We start from the raw sequence: 26,641 nt of genomic DNA, 5'->3' as shown, positions 1-26,641 counted from the left end.
AAAAATCTCCCTTGACTTCCTATCTCCTTCCAGCTTCTCCTCTGTTCTGTTCCCCTCAGCAGCAAGAGTTCTTAAAACAGTCCTCCTTGATACATCTGCTCAGTCCCGGGGTGATCTCATGAGCTTTCACTCTCCCACAGCTTTAATCATCATCTACGGATCATTTGCTCCTCACGTACATGCTTACCCTGACTTTTGCCTGTAAGTTCAGACTTGTGTTTCCAACTTCAGAGGGGACATCTCCCTCTGGAAGTCTAATACGTATCTAAACATGGCATGTCCTCTTAACTCTCCAACCTCAAACCTGCTTTCCCCCAAGCATTTCCACTCTCAGTAAATGGCCACTACATTTGCTGGCTTATGCAGGTAAAAAAATCTAGGCATTATCCTAAACCCCATTCTTTTTCATTCTATAACCAACTGTAAGCAAATCCTATGGGATCTAGATGAAATACATATTTTTCACCATTAGCACTACTAACCTCTCACCTCCTGACTAGTCATCTTAACTACTAATTAACTACTACTAACTACTGCCCCCACCCTTACGATCTAACCTTCAAACAGCAGTTTGAGTAAGCCTTTTAAAAGATAAATCGGATCCTGCCATTTACTTTTCTCAAGCAGCCAACAGCTTGCTATCATACATGGAATAAAATCCAAAATATTTTCTATGATCTACAAATGCCTACATAAGTTAGTCTGTGTGTGTGTGTGTGTGTGTGTGTGTGTTCCTGTCTTTTATACTTAGAAGTAAAATCCATGAAGGCAAGGGCTTAATTCACTGATGTATTCTCAGTCCCTAGAACAGTTTTTATAAATGGAACCCAATAAACATCTTTAAAAAATTAATAAAAGGCACAGACCTGTATCCCTGGGGCTAGTAATACATTATATGTTTATTAAAAAATAAAAAAATTATTAAATTTTAAAAAATTAAAAAATAAATTATAAATTAATAAAAGGAAGAAAGGAAGGGAAAGAGAGAGGGAGGGAAGGGCGAGAAGAAGGAAGGAGAAAGAAGTAATTGAATTTCCAAGATTTTTACTCCCTGGTAGAAGAAATTTGTGTCAAGTAAAAAGAGGACAAAGATAGTCAATCTGCAAGTATCTGTTGAAGACTTTTTGCTGTGCATTTAACCATTTTTTCCTTCTTTCCTTTTCCTGGGGCAAAGCTCTCAATGACTCAGTAGCTACTGTGAGAAAGCAACACTAAATCCTGAAAACCTGGTATGATGTAAAAGTGATTACGTTTCTTATGATTATCTTAAAGAAACTGACACCAGGTGATTAAAGAATACACACACACACACACAACACAAAAAGAAGTCCCCAAATCCTATTCATATTAAGGTAAATTAATATTGCAAACAGAATGATATTAAACAGGTCTCATGATACCAAATCTTTATGATAAACACTCGATTGAGTTGGCTTCTGTACTGTGGTAACTCAAGATTCCCTTTTAATCCTTCACACCAAGACATCATCAGTCAAGTGAAATTGGTTGGGAGCTTCAAAAAGGCAACAGCTGCAGAGCCAGTATCAGAGGAATAACATTTGCATATTAGAAGTCAGAGAGGGATCTGCTGCTAGGTATTATATGTGACCAATCACCTTATGCGACAGTGTCGGTGTGATGAATGAGGCAGAAAAACTGCACAGAGCAGGGATGGCCAGGAAAGCTCGGGCAGCTGTGGCCTACAGAGGGCCAGCACCCCAGGCTTCTGGACCATGAGCTTTAACAGTCAAAATCACACTTCACATTTCAGTGAGGGGCCTACAGATGCCCAGGTTTTCTTCAAAGAAATGTGCCGAAGAAGATGCCTTCTTGCCTGTCATTCAGCTCCTCAGGAATATACACTGCAGAGGATGGCTGAGGTCAACAAAAGCTATATGGGAAAATAGATCTTCATCTAACAAAACTTAAAGCTGGACAGACAATCTCAAGTATGTCCAGAAAATGAAATGTATACTAGTATAAAATGTTCTTCTGGTCTGAAGAAAACATACCACTGATGATCTAGGATCATAGAAGATTTTATTAAGGACCGTATACACTATTCCAAGTATAGGAGTGTAACCATTCACAAACATGGCTAAGGATCTGAATCACTTGCAAGACTTGAAAACTTCAGATTCCTAAGTTTCACACATGCAGAGAGCAACTCTAATTCTGCAGGCTTCAGGTGAGACCGGGAAATAAAAACTTTTAAACAAAAGCCCTAAGAGACCGCGATGCACCCTTGCAGGAACTAGAATGAATTATGTCTGAGAACTACTATGGAGGCAACACAAAATAAGTCTTGGAGGTTGCTCGTAAGTTCGAAGAGGATATTAAACTGAATTCCATTTCCAGAATAAGGTGGAAAATAAAACACCTAAATCAAATATTTTTTAAAAATTCAAGTATATGACTGTGCTTTAGGTGAGAAATTATTAGATGGTTTTGGTTTTTCCTGATTCTGGTGTAAATGTGTATTGCTGTTACCCAATCAACACTAACCTTTCTGGGCTTAAGAATATTTGTGCACCATATCTAATTTATGTAATAAAGAATTAGATACAAGTTATTTTGTACCCTCTAGAAGTGATCAGAAAACAGTCCAAAGCTATGTTTTTGTTTCCCACATTTAAGAAAAACTATAAGCACACATAACCTATGTATAGAAGCAACAGAAGGAAGTAGGACAAACTAATCTAGGAACCATTCTGATTATAGATATTTAGGTTTCCATGTATCTATTTGTCACCAGAAGCTTTAAAACAAATAGTTCCAATAAAGGAAAAATCTGAAGCCAAGCTTTACATACATATACACTAAGAAAATGAGACTAAAGGAGGATGATGTGCACACCTCAGACCCATCTCTAGAACTGCCAGCAGATGATAAATGTGAAGCCTAATAAATAAATAGATGTCAGATATAGATGCAAATATGGAACTGACAAAGTCAGAAAGGCAGGTTTCAGAAAATTGTTGGGCTTCAAGAGCAAAATTTGAAAAATCACTGCAACAAGCCAAAGACCTCCCAGCTGAAATGACACAGCAAAACTAAACCTCAGCTAATGGGAGAAGTGCCTGTAAGAGATGACCACAGAGCTTAGTTTCAGCCTGAATTCAAATGTGTCAATGGTGTAATTTTCTTTGAATTTGGAAAGGGAGTTCTTAAAACAAAAACTAAAACCAAAAGGTGTCCTTGACTTTATAATTACTTATAATATGAAATATTAGAAAGAAAATATTTAATTCAGTACGGCTCAGAAATCCAGTTCAGCTCATCACCAGGGCCCTTACCCCTAGCAAGATGACCCAACAAGTGAGAGAACTTCCTCTGATGGAATGCAGGCAGCTTCCTCATCAGGCCTGCCCTCCTACTGACACTCTACTCAGTTCCCCAAAATGGTTTTCTCCTGAGCCCTCTTTACTGTGGGCCCTAGTCTGTAATTAAAAAGCTGCTAATTGGCTAATGCTGTTAACTTGCACCCTATACCTTCTCAACAGATGTGCGGGGTTAGTGGAGGAATTTGGACACAATGCTTTGATTCACTGTTTATTTTAACCAAAGGGAAACTCAGTACAGAAACAGTATAAAACAGCAATCTTCTGACTTGAGTTGGAAAGCCCAAGAATCCTAGGGATCTATAAAAGTCCAGTTGGAGAACTAAGACCCTTTCAATAAAAACATCAACTGTAATGGATTAAAATGTGTACAGTGCTTAACTCCAGGAGTTCATAATGTTATTTAAAAAAATATATCCTCATTGATCATTTTTGGAGGATGGTAGGAGGATGGAAGGATGGTAGGATTATCTTGCAAGCTGCCTCTTCATAAAAACTGTATCTTAGGATAATTGCTGATGAAAAAAATTCTTATAAAAAATTTCTCAGTAATAAATGAGTAAGAAATGATAAATAGATGCTAACTATAAGAAAGATTTCAACAGAGGTAAGAGAAGGGGACAATAAATGAATTGCACTGTCCATACAGTGCAATTCATTTATTGTCCCCTTCTCTTACCTCTGTTGAAATCTTTCTTATAGAAACATACAAAAGATGATGGGTATGGGGAATTCCACATTTCAATCACTCTACTTTTGTATGTTTGCATTTTCCATTATAAAACATTTTTAAGGGATGCCTGGGTGGCTCAGTTGGTTAAGCGGATGCCTTCGGCTCAGGTCATGATCCCAGCGTCCTGGGATCGAGTCCCACATCGGGCTCCTTGCTCAGCAGGAAGCCTGTTTCTCCCTCTGCCTCTGCCCGTGCTCACTCTCTCTGACCAAAAAAAAAAAAAAAAAAAAAAAAACAAACCATTTAAAAAATATTTTACCCATCATGTTAGAAGTCCAAATAATAATTCCTACCTTTAAGGAGGAAATGGGAGCCACAATAAGGGCTTCTTGAGTGGAAAGAATCTTCTGTTTCTTACATTTCTTACACTAGTTTGCTTGACTCATTGATTTATACATTATGGTTTATGCCCGTTTCTGTATATATTATTCTGCAACCAAAATGTATATATTTTTAAATTAAATTTATTTTTTTAATAAACATATAATGTATTTTTATCCCCAGGGGTACAGGTCTGTGAATCGCCAGGTTTACACATTTCACAGCACTCATCATAGCAATACCCTGCCCAAAATGTATATCTTAAAAAGCAAGAAATCCACTGTTCAGTCCAAAGGAAGACACTATGGTAGGAATGAAGGTTCTACACCAATCACTGAGAAAGCGGTTTTTCAGCGTAAAGGCAATGGCCCTAAGTGTCAGAAAACAGCCTCAGTTTCCTCATCCTTAAGGGGAAATAGCAGCAGCTGCATTAGCTTGCTGTTGAGAGCATTAAATGGGATGGCACCTAGAAAGTGCTCACGAAAGAACTAGCAAGGAATGAAGGTTACTTTGATTCTTATGTCAGAGGACCTGCCCTGCATTCATGGCCTGCCTGATCCCTAAAATGCAGTGTAGGTACTAAACAGCACTCCTGGTTTTAATTAAAGAGCTCCGTAGCAATAAATTACTCTCATACTGGGAGCTGGACAGATCCCTATTAGCCCGCCCCCAAGGCTCTTAATAGAAAACCACTAATGAGACTGAACACAGAGGCACCAGAGCCTCACACCCATCAAAGAAAATACCGAATATAGCCTCTCCCCCGCCCCCAACCTCCGAGGCAAGTACTCCACGCGGAGGCGAAATCAGTTAAGCAGATGGAATCCTAAGCCCCACACCCACACCCAGGCATCTTCCCTCTCCAGCCCCGCTCCACTCCACCCCACGCCCTCCAATGGAGACGCGCGGAGTAAAAGCCCCATATCGCCGCTCCTCCTCCTTCCAATCAGCGAGCTCGCACCAGGTCGCAGCGCCCAATCACAGCGCTCCACATGCTAAAGGCAGCACCCCGCGCAAGCGCGTACGGGGGCGGCTTCCGGAAAGGTCCGCACCCAAACGCCAGGTTCCAAAGGCTGCGCAGCGGTGCCGGCAGAGGCGGCGCTGCCACCTACTGCACGATCAACGGGATGCAGCCTCAGGCTCAGTGACTGAATTCTCGAGACACACATCTCAACCCACTCAAGGGTTAGGAAGTACATGCAGTAATATCACACAGGCGCGAAAGCTTTAATTACATTTTGTTACACAGCAGAAAAAAAAAAAAAAACACTGTTTCTAAGAGCCTCTTTTTTCCCCCCAAGCAGTTTGAGTTTCAAAACCTTACTCATACCCTAATGTTTTATAAAGGAGTAGAATCAAGGGGCCTAGAAATTCGTTCATTCCACATTTCTGGAGCACCTGTTATATGGTGGGGTATTAACTGAGGCAGGCATTATCGTCATCCCTAATTTATGGCTACAGGAACAAGGTTAAATGACATAGCTCTGAAAGCTGGCTGAGCTAGGGCTCACATCGATGTCTGACCCCCAAGGGCCGACTTTTCACATCAAATGGCACAACGATGGTATAAAATGCTGTGAGAATACAGGGTGAGGAAAAAAGCCAATTCTGCCTGGATAGAGATTCAAGATGTACAGAGGGTATTCAAGGATAGTAGTCTTCAGTAAATGGTAGTTGTTACTGCTTTTCCCAGTATACCAAGTATACCAATCTTAATAACTGTCTAGTTATCTACATTTGATATTTATTTATTGCAGACATACTATACTCATTCTTTGGCAAACAGCTTCTGCTTATTCAGGAATCTATGTAAAAGTTCCCATAAATTTGTACCCTAATAACAAAGAGCTGACTATATCCTATACCAAGGCACCAAATACAACAGTCTTTTTTAATCTTCCCTTCATGCCTAGGAAAGTGTTAGAAATAGCTTTCCCAAAATTCTTCATTTTCTTCTCTGCACTTCCACAGCACTACTCTTACAGTTCGTGAATGGCATATCAGAACAAGCTGTTGGTTCATCATTGGACCAGTGGTTCCTAAAAAGAACCCCAGAGGGTAATTAAAATAGGGGGGCGTTTTCTGACTATCACAACGACTGCAGGGAGTACTGCATGAGCAGAAGATAGGAAAATTAGATAACCTGCAATACAGAGACTGTCCAACACATCAAACGTTGTCCCTGTTGGGAGCCAGACTTTTAGTATAGAAAGCTGATACAACTATAGCCTAGGGAAGGCAAGGAAGAATTCTGTAGGGATGAACTTATTATTTGTAAAATATGTTCACATAAGCTTATGTGCGTATATGTGCATATATGTTTATGTGGCTATGTATATATATTTTTCCTAGTTCTAGTCACTGAATAGGCCAAGAAGCAAAAACTGCACGGTAGCAAGAGGACAACTAGTGCACAGATCTTGGTTTCTAATACCATTCCTTATGAAAAGGAACCAGGACTCCTTGGAGAAATAGTTAATTCCAGGGCTGGAGCAGGAAAGGTACAAGATGAGTCAGGTTGAAAGGACTTCTACCACCCAATACTGGAACAATTTATAAATTGTTATATAAATTTGTTATATAAATAACAAGGATGGTAATAAATCATTAAAAGAAAAAGAGGAATTCACAATACCCAAGACCATACTAATAGAAAGAAATGGGAGGGAATGGAACGCTCTTATTTACATTATAATACTGAGTACTAGTTACTAAATGTGGAGGTATTAACGAATTGGAAAACCATCATTTTGCAACCACCATAGTAAGGATTGATTCAGGCAAGAAGCTAAATGGATACTAAACTTAGGGGGAAACTTTTGATAAGCAGCAGGACACTGGCATGATATTAAAGTATCTCCCCACAGATTGCCCATTAGTCACAATGGAGAAAAACAGTAACCCTCCAGGGTAAACAATCACACACACTTGACTGGGTGATCAAAGTTAACCTTACCAGTGAGGGCAGATGGACATCAGGTGTCTCCAGATGAGAAGACATCCTGAGAAGGACACAACATTACCGACAATATTTTGGCCAGAGTACCATTTCTTGAATCTAATTAAGAAGAAATACAAGACAAATCCCCAAAAGGAATATTCTATTAAAAAAAGAGACTGGCTTCTTAAAAAATATCAGGTAGTGTACACCAAAGCACTCTGCTTAATGGGCTATAAGATATGTAACAAACTCTCAAATGGTTAAAAAAAAAATGTGTGTGTAGAAGATGAGAAAGCAAAAACAAAAGGGTCAAAATAATGACAACTGGTGAATCTGGGCAAAGAGTATATAGATGCTCTTTGTATTACTCTTACAAGTTTTTGTAAGTTTAAAACTATTTACAAATAAAAAGTTAAAATATCTGCCCCACATACCATGGCATCTACAACAGGGCAGGCATTAACACGAAAAAAAAAAAATCAACCTGTTGATAATGGACAGAACTGATTCCATTTTACATATAAACAAAGGCAAAGTACTTTTTTGGGCGAAATCTGAAAATAAGCTGAATCTTCCATAGATGCAACTACCATGTAAACTGAAGAGGGTAATTAGATATGTTCAAAACTTTATTGAGAGTGTTCGCAATTTTGTGAATAAAATTGTGTCCCACACGATAATGTCACTCCTGATATTGGACTTTACCAGCATACCACATCTGTAGCCATCCGCATTTTTATCTACTCAGTGATTCTACATTTCAGTGCAAGTACGTAGTTACTTACCTTCAGATTCTCCACAGCTCTGCTTTGCTTATTAGCCCCTGCCTACATAGCCATTCCAGAAGGTACAAATCAATTTTGCTCTTGCAATAACATCATCAGGGGAGAAAATGATAAGTTCTTTGAAACCCCTCCCCAGCCCAAGCTAGCCATTATAGACAGCTACAAAGGAATGTCTCTCTCCTCCCTCCCCACCACTTATTAGAAGAATCCATAAACATGGGGATACTTTATTCTTTATATAAGCCCAAAAAAAGCAGAGAAAGAAATCTGGGGGAGAATATTAGATCAGCACTGGAATTGATCAAAAAATTACATCAGTCGGGGCACCTGGGTGGCTCAGTGGGTTAAGCCGCTGCCTTCAGCTCAGGTCATGATCTCAGGGTCCTGGGATCGAGTCCCGCATCGGGCTCTCTGCTCAGCAAGAAGCCTGCTTCCCTCTCTCTCTCTCTCTCTCTGCCTGACTCTCCGTCTACTTGTGATCTCTGTCTGTCAAATAAATAAATAAAATCTTAAAAAAAAAAAAAAATTACATCAGTCCCATAAAACCATCGCCAATCATCTGACTTTATCTATGTCCTCATGATGTTACATATAATGTATATTACATATTTACAAAGTGCTCATAGTGTCAGTGACTTCTTTTAGAGATTTCATTTATTTAGAGACAGAGAGAGGATATGAGGGGTAGGGAAAGGGAAAGAGAATCTAAAGCAGACTCCATGCTGAGTGTAGAGCCAGATGTGGGGATTGATCTCACAACCCTGAGATCATGACCTTAACTGAAACCAAGAGTTAGAGTCAACACTTCACTGACTGAGCCACACAGGTGCCTGTAGGCCTTGTTACTATAGAAAAGAAAGGCTGCTATCTGTGTAATATGACCTAGAGAACAAGGAAAGGAAAATATAATTAGGAGCCTACTGCCTGAAAAGATGTTCACCAACTATTTTCCCTAAATGGTTTATATGAGATTATAACACTGGTAATAAAATAGAAAAGAGATTATAACACTGGTAATAAAATAGAAAATAAAATAAAGACCACAAGTTAAGAAATGACAATAAAAAAGGATGAAAATGTAAAATGTATCTTTCTCTGCAGATAATATAAAACAGAGACAGCCTGCATGGTAATTAACTATATGACTAAAATGGACAAAAAACAAGAAAGAAGAGAAATGTTCACCTAATTTAGGCAGACTAATCAAGGCAAAAATGAAATAGAAATTTGCAGGACAGCAAAAATGATTTTGCCACATGCAAAATAACAGTCTAATTCTTTTTAAGACTCAAAATGTGCTTATCTGAATGGGGTCATCATAAAAGCATCACTTCATAAATATAGCATACGAACATAATGGTAAACATAGAGTGACTGACATGACATATCTAAGAGCCCAATAGGTACCTACCGAGGTGACAATGTTCTTTTTCTCTTGCTTCCCACTTGTGACTGTCCACATAAGCTGCAGAAAGCAAGCCTCTTTCCCCTGAGGAAAAAGTCAGTAATTAACAGGTGCGGCTCCACAACAGGTTCAGTTTATATCTTATTAACCATAGTTTGTCATATTTTCAATGTACTAGGTTATATAAAGATTCTAGTATGATACTATAACCAATATCTCAGAGTTCATAAATCAGTTCATGGCAACATGCATTCCACTTCTAACAAGCAGAAAATACAGAAAAACTGGAAATTTCTACAATGATGTTATGGGTAAGAATGCTGGTTAATTTGTTCCTATAACTTTAGGACTAGAAGCCATTTGTTGTCCCTAAATTATAGCCTAAGTGAGCCCTAGAACTCCTTCGTAGAACCCAAATACTTGCAGAACTGTTGATTAACTCATTAATCAAATGCTTTATAATCATTAATTATTCCTAAAAATATGTCCATCTGACTTGGATCAGCGTATTTATCCTTACTTCACATAAAGCAAGGGTATCTTACCCTTGTGGTATATAAGAGAAACCAAGCAAGCCAGAGTTAAGGTAACTCATTAGATGGCCTAACTGTATTCCCAGCACCCAGCACAAGGACTGGTATATGGCAACACTTGACAAACATGAGCTCAAGAAAAGAATGAGAAAGAATGAGCAGCAACTTAATTAACCAAAACTACAACCTTTCGTGTTTCAAAGGACACCATTAAGAAAGTGAAAGGACAACTCACAGAATGGAGGAAATATTTGCAGATTACTTACCTGATAAGGGACTTATACCCAGAATATGTAAATGGCTCTTACAAATCAAAATTTAAAAAAAGACAACCCACTGAAAACTGGGCAAAGGGTGTGAATAGACATTTCTTAAAAACAAACAAGTGCACATAAATTCTCAACAAGTGCATGGGAAGATGTTTAATATGATTTGCCATTATGGAAATACACTGAAATACAACTTGATACTCACTAGAATGACTTTAATTAAAAAGAAAATAACAGCTATTGGTAAGGATGTAGAGAAACTGGAACCCTCAGATATTGTAGGTGACAATGTAAAATGGTGCAGCCACTTTGGAAAAGTTTGGCAGCTCCTCTAAATGTTAATGATATGGGAAACAAAGACAAAAGAAAAATTATTAAATTTCCTTTCTACATATAGCCCACTGACAAGTCCTTGAAACAGAGTCACATTTTCCTAAGGACTCAACTGCCTTTACGTTGATACTTTGCTAAGGGCAACAGGCAATCTTAGCCCAACCCCCAAGCCCCTATAGTCTACTTTCACATATAAAAAATTCCTTTGGAAACTTCCTTTATCTCTACCCCTCAGAATACATGTTGGCAATTATCCCCCAAGTATATGAACCATTGATATACATCTGAAGGATCTCACAAATTGAGTTTTTACTACACAGTAATAAATGACCTTTCCTAACAACAGCTAACCCCCTCAGGATCCTGGCTTGCCCAACTTGAAAGTACATAATGGGCCACTCCTCATGACCCCCGTGCAGCTCTTTCTGCCCTCTAGTCCTTGTACTTTAATACAACCACCTTTCTGCACCCAAGACGTCTCAAGAATTTGGTCTTGGCCTTCGACCTGGAACCCTAACGTCTTTCCTACATCATTAACATGCAGTTACCATGCAACCCAACAATCTCACTCCTAGGTATATATCCAGGAAAAATAAAATCATGTATGCAAACAAAAATTTGTATAGCAATATTTATAATAGCCCCAAAGTGAAAATAATGCAAATATCCAACAATTAATAAAAAGATAAACAAAATGTGATAAATTCTTTTTGTTTTTAAAGATTTTATTTATTTATTTGACAGACAGAGATCAGAAGCAAGCAGAGAGAGGAGGAAGCAGGCTCCCCACTCAGCAGAGAGCCTGATGTGGGGCACGATCCCAGGACCCTGAGATCATGACCCAAGCCCAAGGCAGAGGCTTAACCCACTGAGCCACCCAAGCACCCCCAAAATGTGATAAATTCTTAAACAGAATAGTATTTGGCAATAAAAGGAAATGAAGTACTGATACAGACTACAAATGGATGGACCTTGAAAACTTCGTTAACTGAAAAAGAAGCCAGTCACAAAAGGCCACGTATTACATAACTCCATTTATATGAAATGTAGATAACAGGTAAATCCGTAGAAACAGCAGATTAATGGTTGCCTAGAACTGGAGAGGAGATAGTCAGGAAAGCTTGTAGGAAAACAGGGAGTGACTACTAATGACTACAAGGGGTTTTCTGAAGTGATAAAAATGTGCTAAGGTGATGATTGTACAACACTGTGTGTGTATATATATATTAAAAAAAAAAAAGAACCATGGCATTGAATTATTGAAAGGGGTGAATTGTAATGATATGTGAGTTGTATCTCAATAAAGCTATTTACAAGGGGAAAAAAAGGAAGGAAGGAATTGCAGGTAAGTATCTCAAGGTCACACAAAGTTCATAACGTGACTTTATGAAGTAATAACGCGACTTTAATAAGGTAACTGTGGGAGTTACCTTATTACCTTAATTAAAGGGAGTTACCCTCCCTTACCATAATTACAGGTCAAAACTTTACTAGAATAATATGCTAAATTTGAGGTCTAGAGCTTAAGCAATGATGCAGTAATATGAAAAAGCTTCCAAAGACTGTCTCAAAGAGGAACTAAGATATTTTTAAAGAAATAATAGCTATTAAAAAGAGCCTACACTTCAAGTGGATTATTTAAAAAAAATTAGATGCTTGGCATAGTACATTTTCATAGAAACATTTTTCATATTTTTTCCAAGCACACATTTTTCATAGAAATGATATTATAAATTGTTAGTTACACTCCTAGATTTGCCAAGAAGGATGAATAAAATCCAATGGCATTAGCTGTGTAGCTGCACAAGTCAGGAGTGGGAGACCTGAGATTTGGTCTGAATTTTACTAGCTGGTAGAAAACTAGAGATCTTGCAGTTACAAATGAAGGAGCTGACCTTGGTGACTGTTAAGGTCCCTGCATGGTCTTACACAGAAGCAAAAGAATAAATTCAGCTAACCCATTCATAATTTATAGCAGCATTTCTTTACAAACTGAATTCCAATTTCTAAAACCAGGAAGCTGTCTCCTTTCTGTGGAAACAAAAGCAGCTCTTCTGTATGTGAGCTCGAGCTAAGGACTATTAAGCTATATAAACTTCAGGATACCAGTGACTTATTCTCTATTATTATTATTATAATTTCTTACTTATTTTCTGTTTCTTCTTTTAGCATATGCTTCTAGCATAAGAAATCACCCTTTCATATTCTGGAGTCTAAAAAGACAACGATGAATGTAAATGTTCAAAGAGTTTCTAATGGGAAGACAAAAAAGCAGGGAAGGTAAAGGGGGGGAAAGACAGGAGTCCAAGAATGCCTTTGTGTACAGTTGTTCAAGAAGGTCACATGAACTGAAAACAAACAAATGAGGACCAGTAAATCTATAAAAGGCAAACCCAACAACTCTTATATGCATGAACCTTTAAATGTTTGCTTTATAAGAAAGTAACCAATAATCATTTTCCATTTCCACTGAGTATAGGACAAAAGGATATGGATTCAAGGATGAAGAATTTATATCTGGCAAATGGAAAATTTTCCTAGACCAAAAGAAACTAATGATAAATGTAGGAATGAATGGCCAAGTCTAGTAGGCAGAATAATGACCCTCCAAAAGATGTCCATGTCTTTTTTTTTTAAGATTTTATTTATTTATTTGACAGAGATCACAGGTAGGCAGAGAGGCACTCAGAGAGAGAGGGGTAAGCAGGCTCCCCGTTGAGCAGAGATCCCAACATGGGGCTTGATCCCAGGACGCTGGGATCATGCCGCAAGCGGAAGGCAGAGGCTTTAATCCACTGAGCCACCCAGGAGGCCCAAGATGTCCACGTCTTAATCTCCACAGCCTGTGAATGTTAGGATACACAGCTCAAGGGTATTGAGGTTAAGATCACCAAATCAATCAGTGTTAAAATGAGGCGACTGTACTGGGTTATCCAGGTGAGCCCAATGTAATCGCAAGGTCTTTATAAGTGAAAAGGGGGGGAAGGCAGGTACTACTGATGGATTATTGGAAGGCAGTCAGGCAGGGACAAACCCCTGCCCCCCAAGAGGAAACCAGTCTTAAAAGGATTTTACATCACTCTGGAAGGAGGCCTCCACCCTTTCCCATAAGATAGATACGTGACCTGAAAATCTGCTTGGATGACAGGTACAGGGAGAATTAATCAGATTGAACCAGCCCACCAACAAGCCCATAAAAAACTCCTGTGGCAACCCCTTTGGGAACTTGTACTATGACTTTGTTATTGCTCAATAAACCCTGCTTTGATGCCCACCACTCTGTCTGGTCTAACTCTTCATTCTTTGAAATGGCATGACCAAGAACTGCAGGCTCCAACAGAGAAAAAAAATCCTGCAACACTATGATGTGTGAAGGAGGGAGTGATATAAGGCCTTGACTTGCTCATGTTCAAGATGTTTGAAAAAGGGGAGCATTAGCCAAGGCATGTAAGGGGTCTCCCAAGGAAGGAAAAGACATGGAAACAGATTTTCCCCTAGAGACTGCTGAAGAAAACCCATCTTTTTCAACATCTTGAATTTAGCACAGAAAGACCCTATGTCGGACTTCCGACCTACAGAACTGTACAATAATACCTGTATGGTTTTAAACCACCTAATTTGTGGTAATTTGTTACAACAGCAGTAGTAAATTACTACACCTTAAGATAAACATTCCATTTTTGTAAGCCTTTTAAAGCAAGACGTTTATCTTTCTGATACCTTACAAATGACATCATTTAAAAAATCTTTGCATTTCTGTATAGTAATTGCAAGGTCTGCATATTAACATTAGAATCAAAGATTTCCTTGAAGTCAGAATGTTAAACTGCATGAACAATGGTAAAGTGGAAAATCTTAATCAGTTTCTTAAACTTTAATGTGTATGTGAACCTTGATAAAAATGAAGGTTCTAATTCAGTGGTCTTCAGTAGTGACAGAGACTCTATTTCTAACAACTTTCCACGTGATACAGTAGTAGTCCTCAGACCAGACTGAAGTAGTAAGTGGATAAAACGTTAATAGCCTCCCAGGTTTAGGTCTGTCTGATTAATCCCACTCTGCAAATGCCACCCAATAGTATATATAAACCTTTCTTGAACTTGTTATCCTTCAGCCAGTTAGCTTTGAAGGCAACCATATTCTCTAAGATAGAACTCTCCACCATCAAAAGAAATATTTTCTCTATTCAATTCTAGAAAAGATACCTTCAAAGACCAGAATTTCAAAGTTTAGTGAAAAGTGATTGGTTCTGTATACTTACGCATTTTACAGTTATTTTGGCCTTCAGACCAATGTCTCCAAATGTTTTCCATCCAAAGAAAACCAGTGTGATTGTTAACACAGATACACCTTAGTCACAAAGTCTTAAGCTGGAATCCTTGCCTGGCTAATAAATGGTATGAAACGTGGGAAAGCTGCACAGTCTCTGAGCCTCTTTCATATGTAAAATAGATTGCCTTGTTAAACAGTTGAAATGAGGGCATGTTAAGTGCCTACTCGAATGTTCACTACATAATAGGTCCCAATAAATGTGCTATCTGTACTCTTTTCATAAATTTAAATCACTTTTCTAGTTTATACCAAGTACACCCCACCCCCCTTATTCTTTAATGGCTCAAGATGTTATGCTGACTTAAAAGTCAATCATCTTATCTGCATTCTCAAATCTGGGATGGTCCCTAACGCACTATCTGGCATACTTCCACTACTTGCCTTATAACTTCCCAGTTCCTGATTTTCAGGACTCCTTGCTTCTATGATCTAACTTAGTGCTTATTCAATAGAACCTAATGATGAAAATGTTCAATTCTGAGCTGTGCAACTGTGGCCACTAACTACACGTCTCTACTAAACACTTAAAATGTGGTTACTGTGACTTAAAAAACCTGAATTTCTTATTTTATTTGTTTGACTAATTTCAATAGCCACATGTAGCTAGTAGTTACTACAATGTAACAACACAGGTATATCCCACTATAAGTTCACCAGTTTAAGAACAAAATGTTAACTGAAAATTCTCAGTTCACCCTTATCTAATATTAGATGATTGCCTCAAACACTATGCAACCATGATAGTCTCCCTGATACACAATTCAAGGTCCTGTGTAAATTGAAAAGCATTTATTAAGAGCCATAAAATTAAGCATGCTAGCAAACAGGTACAGCAGCTAATTCTCAAAGAGACACCAGGTACTGTACATACCACTTTACCTAATGTGTGGCACTAAACATTTTCACCTGCTAGGTCAACCAGTTAATCCTCAGAAAACCTGGAGGCCAACAATGACGTTTTCAATTGATATTTAATAGCTGTTCCTAAAGAACTGTGAACAACAGTGTAAGTGTTGGTTTTTAATAGGAGCTAGAGGAAGTATGTTGGAAAGAGAAGATAAAAGGCACTGGAAACATCAACTGTGATTATTGCATTTTAGTCATATAAGCATACACCTATCAGGATTTAGCTTGTATAAATATCAACTTTTCCTAATGTCTTTGCGCAGATCCATTAAAAACGTTTTGAGTGAGGTGCCATTTACTCAAATATCCAAGTACAGTTGACCCTTGAATACCACTCTGAACTGCACGGGTCCACTTAACACAGCTTTGCTTTTTTTTTTTTTTCCAGTACATACAGTATAGTTCTCTAAAGCTTAGTTCCCTTAAGATTTTAGTAACATTTTCCGTAGCTCACTTTAAGAACACACTATACAATTATATGAAACATAAAAAATAAGTGTTAATGTACTATTATGGGTAAGGTCAACAGTAGGCTTAAGTGCGGGGGAAGTCAAAACTTACACACGATTTTCCAACTGCCTGGCATCATGCCCCTAAACCCCTGAACTGTTCTCGGGTCAACTACACTTGGGAAGTAGCTATTGCCTCTACACGTGGAAAACTGTGGCATAGAAAGGTCACTCAAAATGTTGTGCCCCAGGTCGTCGGATGAGAAATTAGTACTGAAATTCTCATCCCAAGTGGAGACCAAAAGTCTTCAATTGTGAAGTGGTGAGAAACAGATTTAGGACGCCCCTTCAAAGACACTTAAGCAGAGAAGAAAACTTCCTAGCTCTGAAGTGGGAACATTTGGGCTCTTCATGGTCAGCAAAGAAACGACCACCCTAACACACAAACTCTGCAAATTTTACGCAAAAGACCTCATGCCTTAACTTCATCTACTCTGCACACCTCTGGACGGGCTGGCAGTATTTTGGGTAAGGAGACGGATCCGAGGCCACACTTCCCCTTTCCGCGCTACCTAACGCTCCAAATGGTTTCTCTAGCAACTAGATCCCAGAAGCATTTCCTGTCCTCTTGAGAGCCCACGGTTCCCTTCACTTAAGGAAGAGCTCTCAGGTGACTAAAGAAGTAGCCCCACAGAAGCAGAACAGCCACCAACCTGCCAAGAAGAGCGGAGGCCGGGGCACTTTCCGCGCCACAAGAAACCAGCTCCTCACTATGGGAGCTGCCATCTTGGAACATACCAAGAGGACGAACGTCCAGGGATTGCGGGCAGAGGAAGGGGTGGGGTCATAGGCCGACGCTCCGCCCCCCTCCCCAGTTCCCGTGGTTGGTGTGGCCCGGAACAGCATGGCTGCTACAATTCGCCTGCCGAAGCACGACCTTCTGCAGGCGCTGCGGTGTTCGGTGTATCTTGGGGTGGGAGGCTCAGGCTCCACGTGCTGCCGCTGCCCTCTCGGAGGTATCTGCGGCCTCTGGTCGTGAAGGAGGGGAGGAATGGGAAAGAAGGGAGATTGACACTTCAGCAGGCATCACTTGGGGAAAATAATAGCGCCTCAGTCACTCACTGACCTGAAGCCCCGCAGCTTGCTCTCTCGTCCTCTGCTTGCGTGCCCGTGCAGCCCTGGCCCTCCATGTGCCTGGGAACCAAAGGACAGCCAGGCTGAGGTCTCGACCTTGGCGCTGTAGTAGTCCCTCGGAAGAGGCGACGTTGTTGTCTGGAAATCCCTCTCTCCCTTGGGTGGACTGTCCTGCAGTTTGGTAGCAGAGCTCTGCCTCTCCGAGTTTCGCGCCCCAGCTCTGCCGCTAATAACCCGAAAGACCTTGTGCGGGTTTTTTCATCTGTAAAATTGTCCCTTAATAAGTTTATGGAAATGATGAACTTTGAATATACTGGTGAGTGATAATAAAATACTTAACACTTGGTGTCAGGTGTTACTCTATGCATTTTACGTATTTTAATTCCTTTTCTGCTCACAACCCCCAGTGAGGGAGGTTCCGTTCTTTTCTCTAAGGAAGTGGAGACAGCAAGGCCAAGTCATTAGCCCAAGGTGGGATTTGCACTCAGCAGCGCAATAGGACAGCCCTGCTCTAACAGTTCTCTGGGCTCTCTTCCATAAACAGACAACACTTTTTACTGGTAACCTGTTATTGCGGTATAGAGAGGTCTTCAGTGTATGATTCTTTGACCAAGCTCCTCTCCATGCACAGGCACGCATCTGAAAGAAAAAAACGTTTCCCAAACTTTTCTACTAAGCAGTGGTCAGTGATTTCTGTTACATCATGAGGATACCAACAGTCCTGTTCTGAGAGGCCTTAACTCCTGATTTCACAAATGGCAGAACCGGGAATTACAATGGTCACACTCTAGCTGTTTGCACTACACTGTGAGTTTCCACCTAGTTAAACCAAAACTAGACCTACTAGTCTGACGTTTAAACAGTAACCTTTAGTTTTGTGCTTTTGTTTTTTTATTCGCTTGTAATCCCATAACTAGATGGGGAATGTATATTTGTCTTTCACGTCCCAGATTCCTCTCAACCCATCTCCATACAGTTAATCATTAGCTGCTTTCACACACAAAAACGAAACTTGCTGAGAATTTGAATTCTCTGATAGTTTAGAGATGTTTACTTTTCCACCAGAGTGACTTACTTGTAGCTGTCCAGATAGATTATTTATATTAAGTGATATTAGAGGCAATCAAGTTCTATGCATGTTTTTGCTTAGTACAAGGTAGTGAAAATCATTTTACTTTTTTCTTTGTTTTTTAGCTAAAAGATACCTACTTACAGATAGTATTGTGAAATTGGAAGAATTTCAGCACAAGAAGGTGGCTATTGCATATCATCTTCCTGGCACCAAAGGTAATTGAATCTATTTTGTTAATTCTTTCAGTGATGTGTCATTCAGGTTTTTTCTGTCTTTATCGCTGTTCAGTCTCCTTCAGTGATCTTTGAGAAAAAATTGACATGGGTTCTTTAATTTCCTAGTCTATCCCTAACTGTACTTTTCATCTCATTTTCTACTCCTATAGTCTACCATCTCCTCTTGTCACTTTTCCCAGGATCGCAGAGAAATGCTAAAATTAGTGTTGGAACCAGTCCTCTCTAGAGGACCCAGACTAAGGATCAAGGGTCAGCAGCATCTGGGAGTTTCATAGAAATATGAAACTTGAAGCCCCAGACTGTTAATATGCACAGTAAAGTCAGAGAACTGCTCAAGATGATTTGCTTTCACATTTTTGATGTACCTCTGAGTAAAAAGTACATTTTACATAGTATCTCCAGTATACACATGCATCTTCAAACACAAGTGAAATACAGTGAAACAAAACTGTTCCATGTGTGATGCATTTTCTTTCTTTCTTTTTTTTTTTTTAATATTTATTTGAGAGAGAGTGAGGAGTAGAGGGGAGCACACTTGATCCAGTGACCCTGAGATCATGACCTTAGCTGAAATTAAGAGTTGGAACCTCAACAGACTGAGCCACCCACATGACCCCTGTGATGCATTTTCATATTTTGCTCCTCGGCTAAAAAATTCAATGGACTAAAACAAAGATTTTTTTTTTTTTAATTATCAAAATATTAGTCATTATTGAGCCTGGGTGATGGACACAGGAGAGCATAACGTTCTATCCCTATTTTGGGCTATGTTTGAATATTTTTTACAAAAAGCTGAAAACACACCACCACACTAGGTCTTACTCCTTTCAGCATCTGGGAAATCTTGTTGAATTTATTCCCTCTCTCCTGCACATTTTTTCCAGTACTTTAAATTCCTTTAAAACGTAACGATATTCTGGATATTCTCATCTCTTTCAGTAACAGTTTAGTTTGTCCCTGCTGACTTCTTCAAATCTCCTTACTCTCCCTTTCAGATGTTTATGAGCACTTAATACTTATTGCTTCTCGCCCTCCAGAAATCAGTCTTTCCTCACCTCGCCACATTATACCACGTGTGGAATGAGAACGTAAGCTTTAAAAGTGAGGGAGAATATGTTCATCTTCAGTGTGGGAGACTCAGTCTGTATTTTACCTCACTCTTCTTTTTACCCCTTTACCTTTTGGAGCTTTGTAAAGTTGGCAGAATTAGGGGTTCGTGTGATTTTCTAGTTAAATCCAATTGTCATAGTCATTCTAAGGCTGTGACAGTTGTGCATATGTTCTGAAAGGCAATTAATATAATGAGTGCCAATTTACTCCATGGTCAGATTGATATTTGTAAAATCCTGTCAACATTTCTTCATTATGAGAACCCACAATCGTCCTCTGTCATACCTCACATTGTGTACACAACTCCCTGGCTTCCTTGCTCCTCCATAGTGGACCTTACCCTTTCTGGAGTCCAGTATGATTTCCTGTTAATCTAGTCACAGTTCTCCCCTCATCACTCCTCACCCCCATTCTGTGATATTATTTATGCTGATTGTCACACCAAGAATGCTCCCCTCTTCTGAGTTTCTCCAAGTCCTGTCCAGCCCCTTCCTTTCTTTCTGGTACTTCTCCACTCAGATCTGGTCTGTTTCTGCCACCCTGATTTCTTTTTTTCTGTATCATGTATATAGTTGGTCACTTGTCACTACCCCATCATTTTCAGATAGCTTTGTATAAATATACCTTGTTTTCTCAAAAAGACTAAGTTCTTTCAGGGCAGGAACCATAACTAAGCTTTCTCTGTGTTACAAGCACTTAAATCTTGATTATTTGTTTTAAAATGTGAATTAACATCTATTGACATTTTGGATTCTTAAGGGTTATTAAAAAGTATAAGATGTAAAGTCATCTCATTAAAATTTTTTGTACTAGAAACTGTTTAGAAACAGTTAATAGAATAAATTCACTTAAATCTGACAGGGAACAGAATGAAAATGCGAACAATGTGTATGATTTACTGGCAGTTACTATATGCTAGGCCCTGTGCTAAATGCTTAACATATATTATCTCAGGATATCCCATGAGGTAGCTTTCATGATCCTCACTTTACACATGAGAAATCAAGTCTCACAAGCAAGCATCTCCCCATAGCATACAAGGGGCAGAGAGCAGGTCCTTCCATCTGTATGGAAACCTTTAATCATGATATTGTTCTGCAAATAAAGGTTGGAGCGTTCATAGCATTAACCTAAACCAGGTGGGCCTTCCTTTCTTGTAAACTGAGAACAGTGTCTGCCTCAGCTTCCTTGTGTTTTAATGTGTATTGTGCCATTCCTTTAAGCAGCCTTCCTTCAAAGCTCTGCGTCTTGGAGCAAACCCTGTAGACTTCTCTTGGCAGCTCACATGCTTCTTTGGTGCTGCCATATCTCACCCACCATTTTACTGAGAATCTGGTCCTTTCCTAATGCCAAGAAGCAGTGTTTCCTTTTGGTATTTGTTTCCATAGTCAACTAAATACAAGGCAGGGAACAGAGATAGAGTATAATCACCTTGATATGATTCTGTTACAGAGAGTGTTTGCGGCTGTTTAGAGGGTAGTTTTTTTTTGTTTGTTTTTTGTTTTTTTAACCCCCTGTGCATTCTGTAGTACTGTGGCATGCTTTCTGACAACTGAGTAGGGAGACCAAGAGAAATGAGCAGTAGAGTTGAACCAAATGAAAGAGATGTGAAATATTCCTGAACTGTATGGGTCAACCACTGGGGCAAACCCACCTTCATTGCATATTTTCCTTTCACTCTTCCTGCTAGGTACCCTGCCAGTTGATAGTTTGGATATCTTGGTTACTTTTTTTTTTTTTTTTTTTTAAAGTCTCCTAATGGGTCACCTATAGGGGCAGTTCTTTGAGGTAAGCCTCTGGGACGTGAGTTTTAAAACTTTAATGTGTGAATCACCAAGGTAGTCAAAATTGCATATTCTTGTGTTCGTACTCCCAGAAATTGTATGTTACAAAGTTCTGAGTGAGCTTTCAGCCTATAGCACAGAGAATTTGCTTCACAGACCTTCTGTGACACTGTTCTTGAGGAGACTAGCCAGTGATGGGAGCAACATGGCCATAAGCCCCTCTAAGTGCCCCTTTGCAATGTACCAGGATCCAGCTTCCCCTTCTTCTTGAGGTCAGATTCCTGATAGTCCCAGTCAGCCTGAATGATGACCATTAAACCATGCTTTCTTCCAGCAACCTATCTGAGAAATATGGAAGAGAAATTGACTCAGAATAAGCTCATCTTGAAGGAGGAGTTGAAAACCTTGCTTCATTTGTGCAATTCCAGGGATGATATGGAACTGGTTAAAAATGTCATTTACAGGTGAGGCATTTCCTTAGAATTCTGCCAGCTGTGGTCTCTTCTCACTCTGTTCTTTTGCCTGAACAATCTCATCCGTTTAACCAGGTTTCAGCTATCATTTGTGCATTGATGACTTTCAGATCTCTTGTCCACATACCTGCACTGAGCTCCAGACCTTTATATTCATTTATCAGACGCTTACTGGATTCCTTCTATATGCCAGGTACTGAGGATAGAAAACCAGAATTCATGCCTCAAGAAATCACCAGCCTGATGAACTCTGCTTCTGTGTCCCCTAGGTCTTCACATTCAACTTTTACAAATTGCCACTCAGGAGACACCAGGGAACCTCTTTCCCCTAATCTCATTTGCTCTCCTCCCTGACAAGATAACAAATTCCACTGCTTCCACTTCCCTGGTATCTCTCATCTCTATCCTTCCTCTCTCTGTCCTCATTACCAGTGCCTTAGTTCAGGCCTCATTTTATCTCACTAGGATCACTTCAGGAGACTTCTGGCTCAGCTCCCTCCTCCTGGCCTATGCTTGTTATGTTTCATTGTCAGTTTCCCATGTCAGGGGAACTCAGGGGAAATAGCCTGCGGTTGGGAAAACCAGCAAAGGTTTTGCTTACTCAGGAAGTGTATGACCCAAAATCAACAGGCTTCATTTCTGAAATCAAGTTCATGCTTTTTTTTTTTAATCAACATATAAGATATTATTTATTTCAAGATGAACAACATATAAGGTATTATTTATTTCAAGATGAACCACAGGTCTGTGGTTCTATGGTTCTATAACATATGTGGTCTGTGGTTCTATAACAACATATAAGGTATTATTTATTTCAAGATGAAACACAGGTCTGTGGTTCATCAGTCTTGCATAACACCCAGTGCCCCCCATGGTCCATCATTTAGCAACTCCGTCACCCCCCCCTTTTTTTCTTAACCATTCTTGAAAGATATATTGCTATACATGGACCTGCATTTATATTGTACACCTGTAGAGAGAACTACTAGGTGTTCATATATAGAATACTGGAAGGATATGTACCAAAAGGTAACTGTAGTTCTCTGGCAATTACACATTTTCTTTCATCTAAATATGTATTTTTTTGATTTCTCAAACTTGTCTGTTGTGGGCATTATCAGTTTTATAATGTGAAAAAATTAATGTTATTTTTAAAAAGAAAAAAACACAATATTACACTAAATTCATTGAAAGTTTGAAAACTCCAAAAAAGTAGAAGAAATGTGTCATAAATTCTGGTATTTCAGTTGTCTCTTTTTGCACACCAGAACTTAATGGCTTAACAAGACAACTGTTTATTATTTATCTGTCATTTATTACTGTCTTTTCTCTATTATTATTGTGGGTCAGGAATTGAAGCTGGTTAGCTGGGCAGTTCTTTATTGGTGTCAGCTAAAGTCACTTGCTGAACCATAGTCAGCTGCTGGCTAGGCTGAGCTAGAAGGTCCAGGAAGCTTCACTTGTATTTCTGATGCCTGAGTCCATGTGGCCCTTCTTTCCCCTTGGAATGTCTCACCATTCATGAGTCTAGCTGGGCTGCACTTGCACCCAGCACAAGTAGAAGCTGCAGGCCTTGTAGAGCTGTCCAGAACTGGCACAGCTTCACTTCTGTCACATCCTCTTCTTCAAGGCAAGTTAGTTGGCCACCCCACATGGAGGGGGAGAAGCAAGAGTTCCACCTCTGAATGGATCAACCACTGTTGATATTTTTATACATTTTCTCACTGATTTTCTATGTGCAAAGATCATGTGGTTTTGTTTTTTTTTTCCAAAGATTTTATTTATTTATTTCACAGACAGAGATCACAAGTAAGCAGAGAGGCAGGCAGAGAGAGAGGAGGAAGCAGGCTCCCCGCCAAGCAGAGAACCCGACGTGGGGCTCGATCCCAGGACCCTGGGATCGTGACCTGAGCTGAAGGCAGAGGCTTTAACCCACTGAGCCACCCAAGTGCCCCAGATGGTGTGGTTTTGGTAATTTCTAATAATTGTTAAATATATAATGTTGGTGTTTTTAGTTAGTATCATAGCATAACTGTTTTTGCTTGTTAATGATATACTTAGGAATTGGTGTACCTGGGTGGCTCAGACAGTTAAGCATCTGCCTTCGGCTCAGGTCATGATCCCAGTGGAATCAAGCCCTGCATGGGGCTCCCTGCTATGAGGGGAGCCTGCTTCTCCCTCTCCCTCTGCCTGCCGCTCCCCCTGCTTGTGCTTCTCTCTGTCAAATATATACATAAAATCTTAAAAAAAATGATATCCTTAGGAATTATATTTTAATGGCTTTGTGATATTCCATTATATGTCAGGTGTTTTAATTAATTGTGCCGCTATTATTGAATGTCTGCATTGTTTGATTTTTCATCAGTATAAATAAGGCCATGATGAGCAACTCTATGCATAAAGCTTACTCTAAGTTTTGGATGTGATCAGATTATAGGAACCTTTTAAAACTTGTTGATACAAAGTGTCAGATTATTTTCTAGGAGGGTTATGCTAATTTATAGTCACGGTATTAGGCATCCTAATTCTGTTTCTGTTTCACAAAGTTGAATCATTTGAGACCCTCTGGCCTGTTTTACTGTCAGTCTATTTTTACTACCCAAAGTTAATTCGATGCCAACAACTGCTCACTTGCTGTCTCTTTCCTTTACTTGTGGAGATGGAAAAGTGGGAAGATGGGCAGGTACATGGCCTAACCTGTTCTCTCTTGCTGAGACAGGCGAGAACACTGCTAGGGAAGAACAGTAATGAGCCAGAACATAAACTCTTTATTAGTCAAAAATGAGGAGGAACTTAATCCCTCCATAATCTTGGCCACCTGCCGTTGTGTGATTTATAGGGAGATTTTTAGATTCTCTGATTTGAATATTTCTAGTCAAGAAGAGGTAATATATTATCTTTGTGAATTGCTAGCATATTTATTAGTGTAAATGTCCTCTGAATTGGGAAAACGTTTGTTTTTGCATTGTTTTGTTTTTAATCTGGCACAAATTTTTCATGATGCTATTTTTGGAATATTTTGATTTTTTTTTAAGATTTTATTTATTTATTTGACAGACAGAGATCACAAGTAGGCAGAGAGGCAGGCAGAGAGAGAGGAGGAAGCAGGCTCCCTGCTGAGCAGAGAGCCCGATGATGATGCTGGGGCTTGATTCCAGGACCCTGGGATCATGACCTGAGCCGAAGGCAGAGGCTTTAACCCACTGAGCCACACAGGCGCCCCAGAATGTTTTGATTTTTAAAGGTATTTTCCATGGCATTCCTTACATTTCTTAAGAGCTAACATATATGGAAGGTTTTCTGTGTGCTAGGCATGCCATCTCATTTAATCCTCACAAAAACTTTTTGAATTGAACTTTTATCTTCATTTATAGGTGAAGAAATTGAGGCATAGGGTGGTTAATTAATTTGCTCCTCATTATACAGTTAGTAAAAGAGCTGGGATTTCAACTGTCAGTTTGGAATCAGAGTCTAAAAATCCTTAATCACTATACTGTGTTGCCTTTTAATAACTTAATTCTTTTTTCCCTCCAGTATTATTGAGGTATAATTGACAACTAAAAGTCATGTGTATTTAAGGTATACAACTGAAGTTTTGATATAATTTAATTCATAACTTGTAATGAAGCAATGAATATATTTTATTTCTTCTACAATTAGTTTATGAAATGTATCTTTTTTTTTTTAAAGATTTTTTTATTTTTATTTAATTGACAGACAGAGGTCACAAGTAGGCAGAGAGGCAGGCAGAGAGAGGAGGAAGCAGGCTCCCTGCCGAGAAGAGAGCCCGACGCGGGGCTCAATCCCAGGACCCCGGGATCATGACCTGAGCTGAAGTCAGAGGCTTTAACCCACTGAGCCACCCAGGCGCCCCGAAATGTATCTTTAAAAGTACATATTCTTGAGGCGCCTGGGTGGCTCAGTCAGTTAAGCATCTGCTTTCAGCTTAGATCATGATCCCATGGTCCTGGGATCCAGCCCTGTGTTGGGCTCCCTGCTCAGCAGGGTGTCTGCTTCTCTCTCTGCCTCTGTCCTCTCCCCATCCCCCAGCCTCCCCCTGATTGTTCTCTCACTCTCTTGCTTGTGGTCTCTCTCTTGCTCTCTCTCTCTCAAATAAATAAATAAAATCTTCAACAACAAAAAAAAAAAAAAAAAAAAAAGAGGGGGCGCCTGGGTGGCTGAGTGGGTTAAGCCTCTGCCTTTGGCTCAGGTCATGGTCTCAAGGTCCTGGGATCGAGCCCCACATTGGGCTCTCTGCTCAGCGGGGAGCCTGCTTCCCCCTCTCTCTGCCTGCCTCTCTGCCTACTTGTGATCTCTTTCTCTGTCAAATAAATAAAATCTTTAAGAAAAAATAAATAACAGTACATATTGTTATTCTGTTTGGCAGTATATATGTTTAGGATACACTATCCCTAATGTTACTGTGACTTTCCTCTGATTTCAACAGAATGGTCAAAAGTATTCTGTCTTTAAAGTCAGCATCT

The 26,641-nt window shown here is 39.5% G+C and overlaps 2 protein-coding genes across 3 annotated transcripts in view; one reads left to right on the top strand and one right to left on the bottom strand.

Annotated features, from left to right (window-relative positions):
- MRPS27 (mitochondrial ribosomal protein S27) overlaps positions 1-17,143 on the bottom strand; it is an 85,730-nt gene extending 68,587 nt beyond the window's left edge. Inside the window, exons 1-2 of the mRNA XM_032848796.1 lie at positions 17,062-17,143; positions 9,533-9,610 (exon numbers count right to left, since the gene is read on the bottom strand). Of these exons, the coding sequence (XP_032704687.1) occupies positions 9,533-9,610; positions 17,062-17,134 (151 nt within the window). The 5' untranslated portion in view covers positions 17,135-17,143. The remainder of the gene's footprint in view (positions 1-9,532; positions 9,611-17,061) is intronic.
- Positions 17,144-17,237: 94 nt separating this feature from the next.
- Positions 17,238-26,641, top strand: part of PTCD2 (pentatricopeptide repeat domain 2) — a 46,124-nt gene continuing 36,720 nt past the window's right edge. For both annotated transcript variants that reach the window (XM_032848767.1, XM_032848758.1), the window contains exons 1-3: positions 17,238-17,364; positions 18,677-18,769; positions 22,019-22,148. In XM_032848767.1, the coding sequence (XP_032704658.1) occupies positions 17,253-17,364; positions 18,677-18,769; positions 22,019-22,148 (335 nt within the window). In that variant the 5' untranslated portion in view covers positions 17,238-17,252. The remainder of the gene's footprint in view (positions 17,365-18,676; positions 18,770-22,018; positions 22,149-26,641) is intronic.

The sequence above is a fragment of the Lontra canadensis genome, unplaced genomic scaffold (assembly GCF_010015895.1).
Source record: "Lontra canadensis isolate GAN:19392208 unplaced genomic scaffold, GSC_riverotter_1.0 scaffold4, whole genome shotgun sequence".
Taxonomy (NCBI): Eukaryota; Metazoa; Chordata; class Mammalia; order Carnivora; family Mustelidae; genus Lontra; species Lontra canadensis.
Note: the sequence above shows the minus strand (reverse complement) of the source record. Positions and strands in the feature narration are given on the sequence as shown.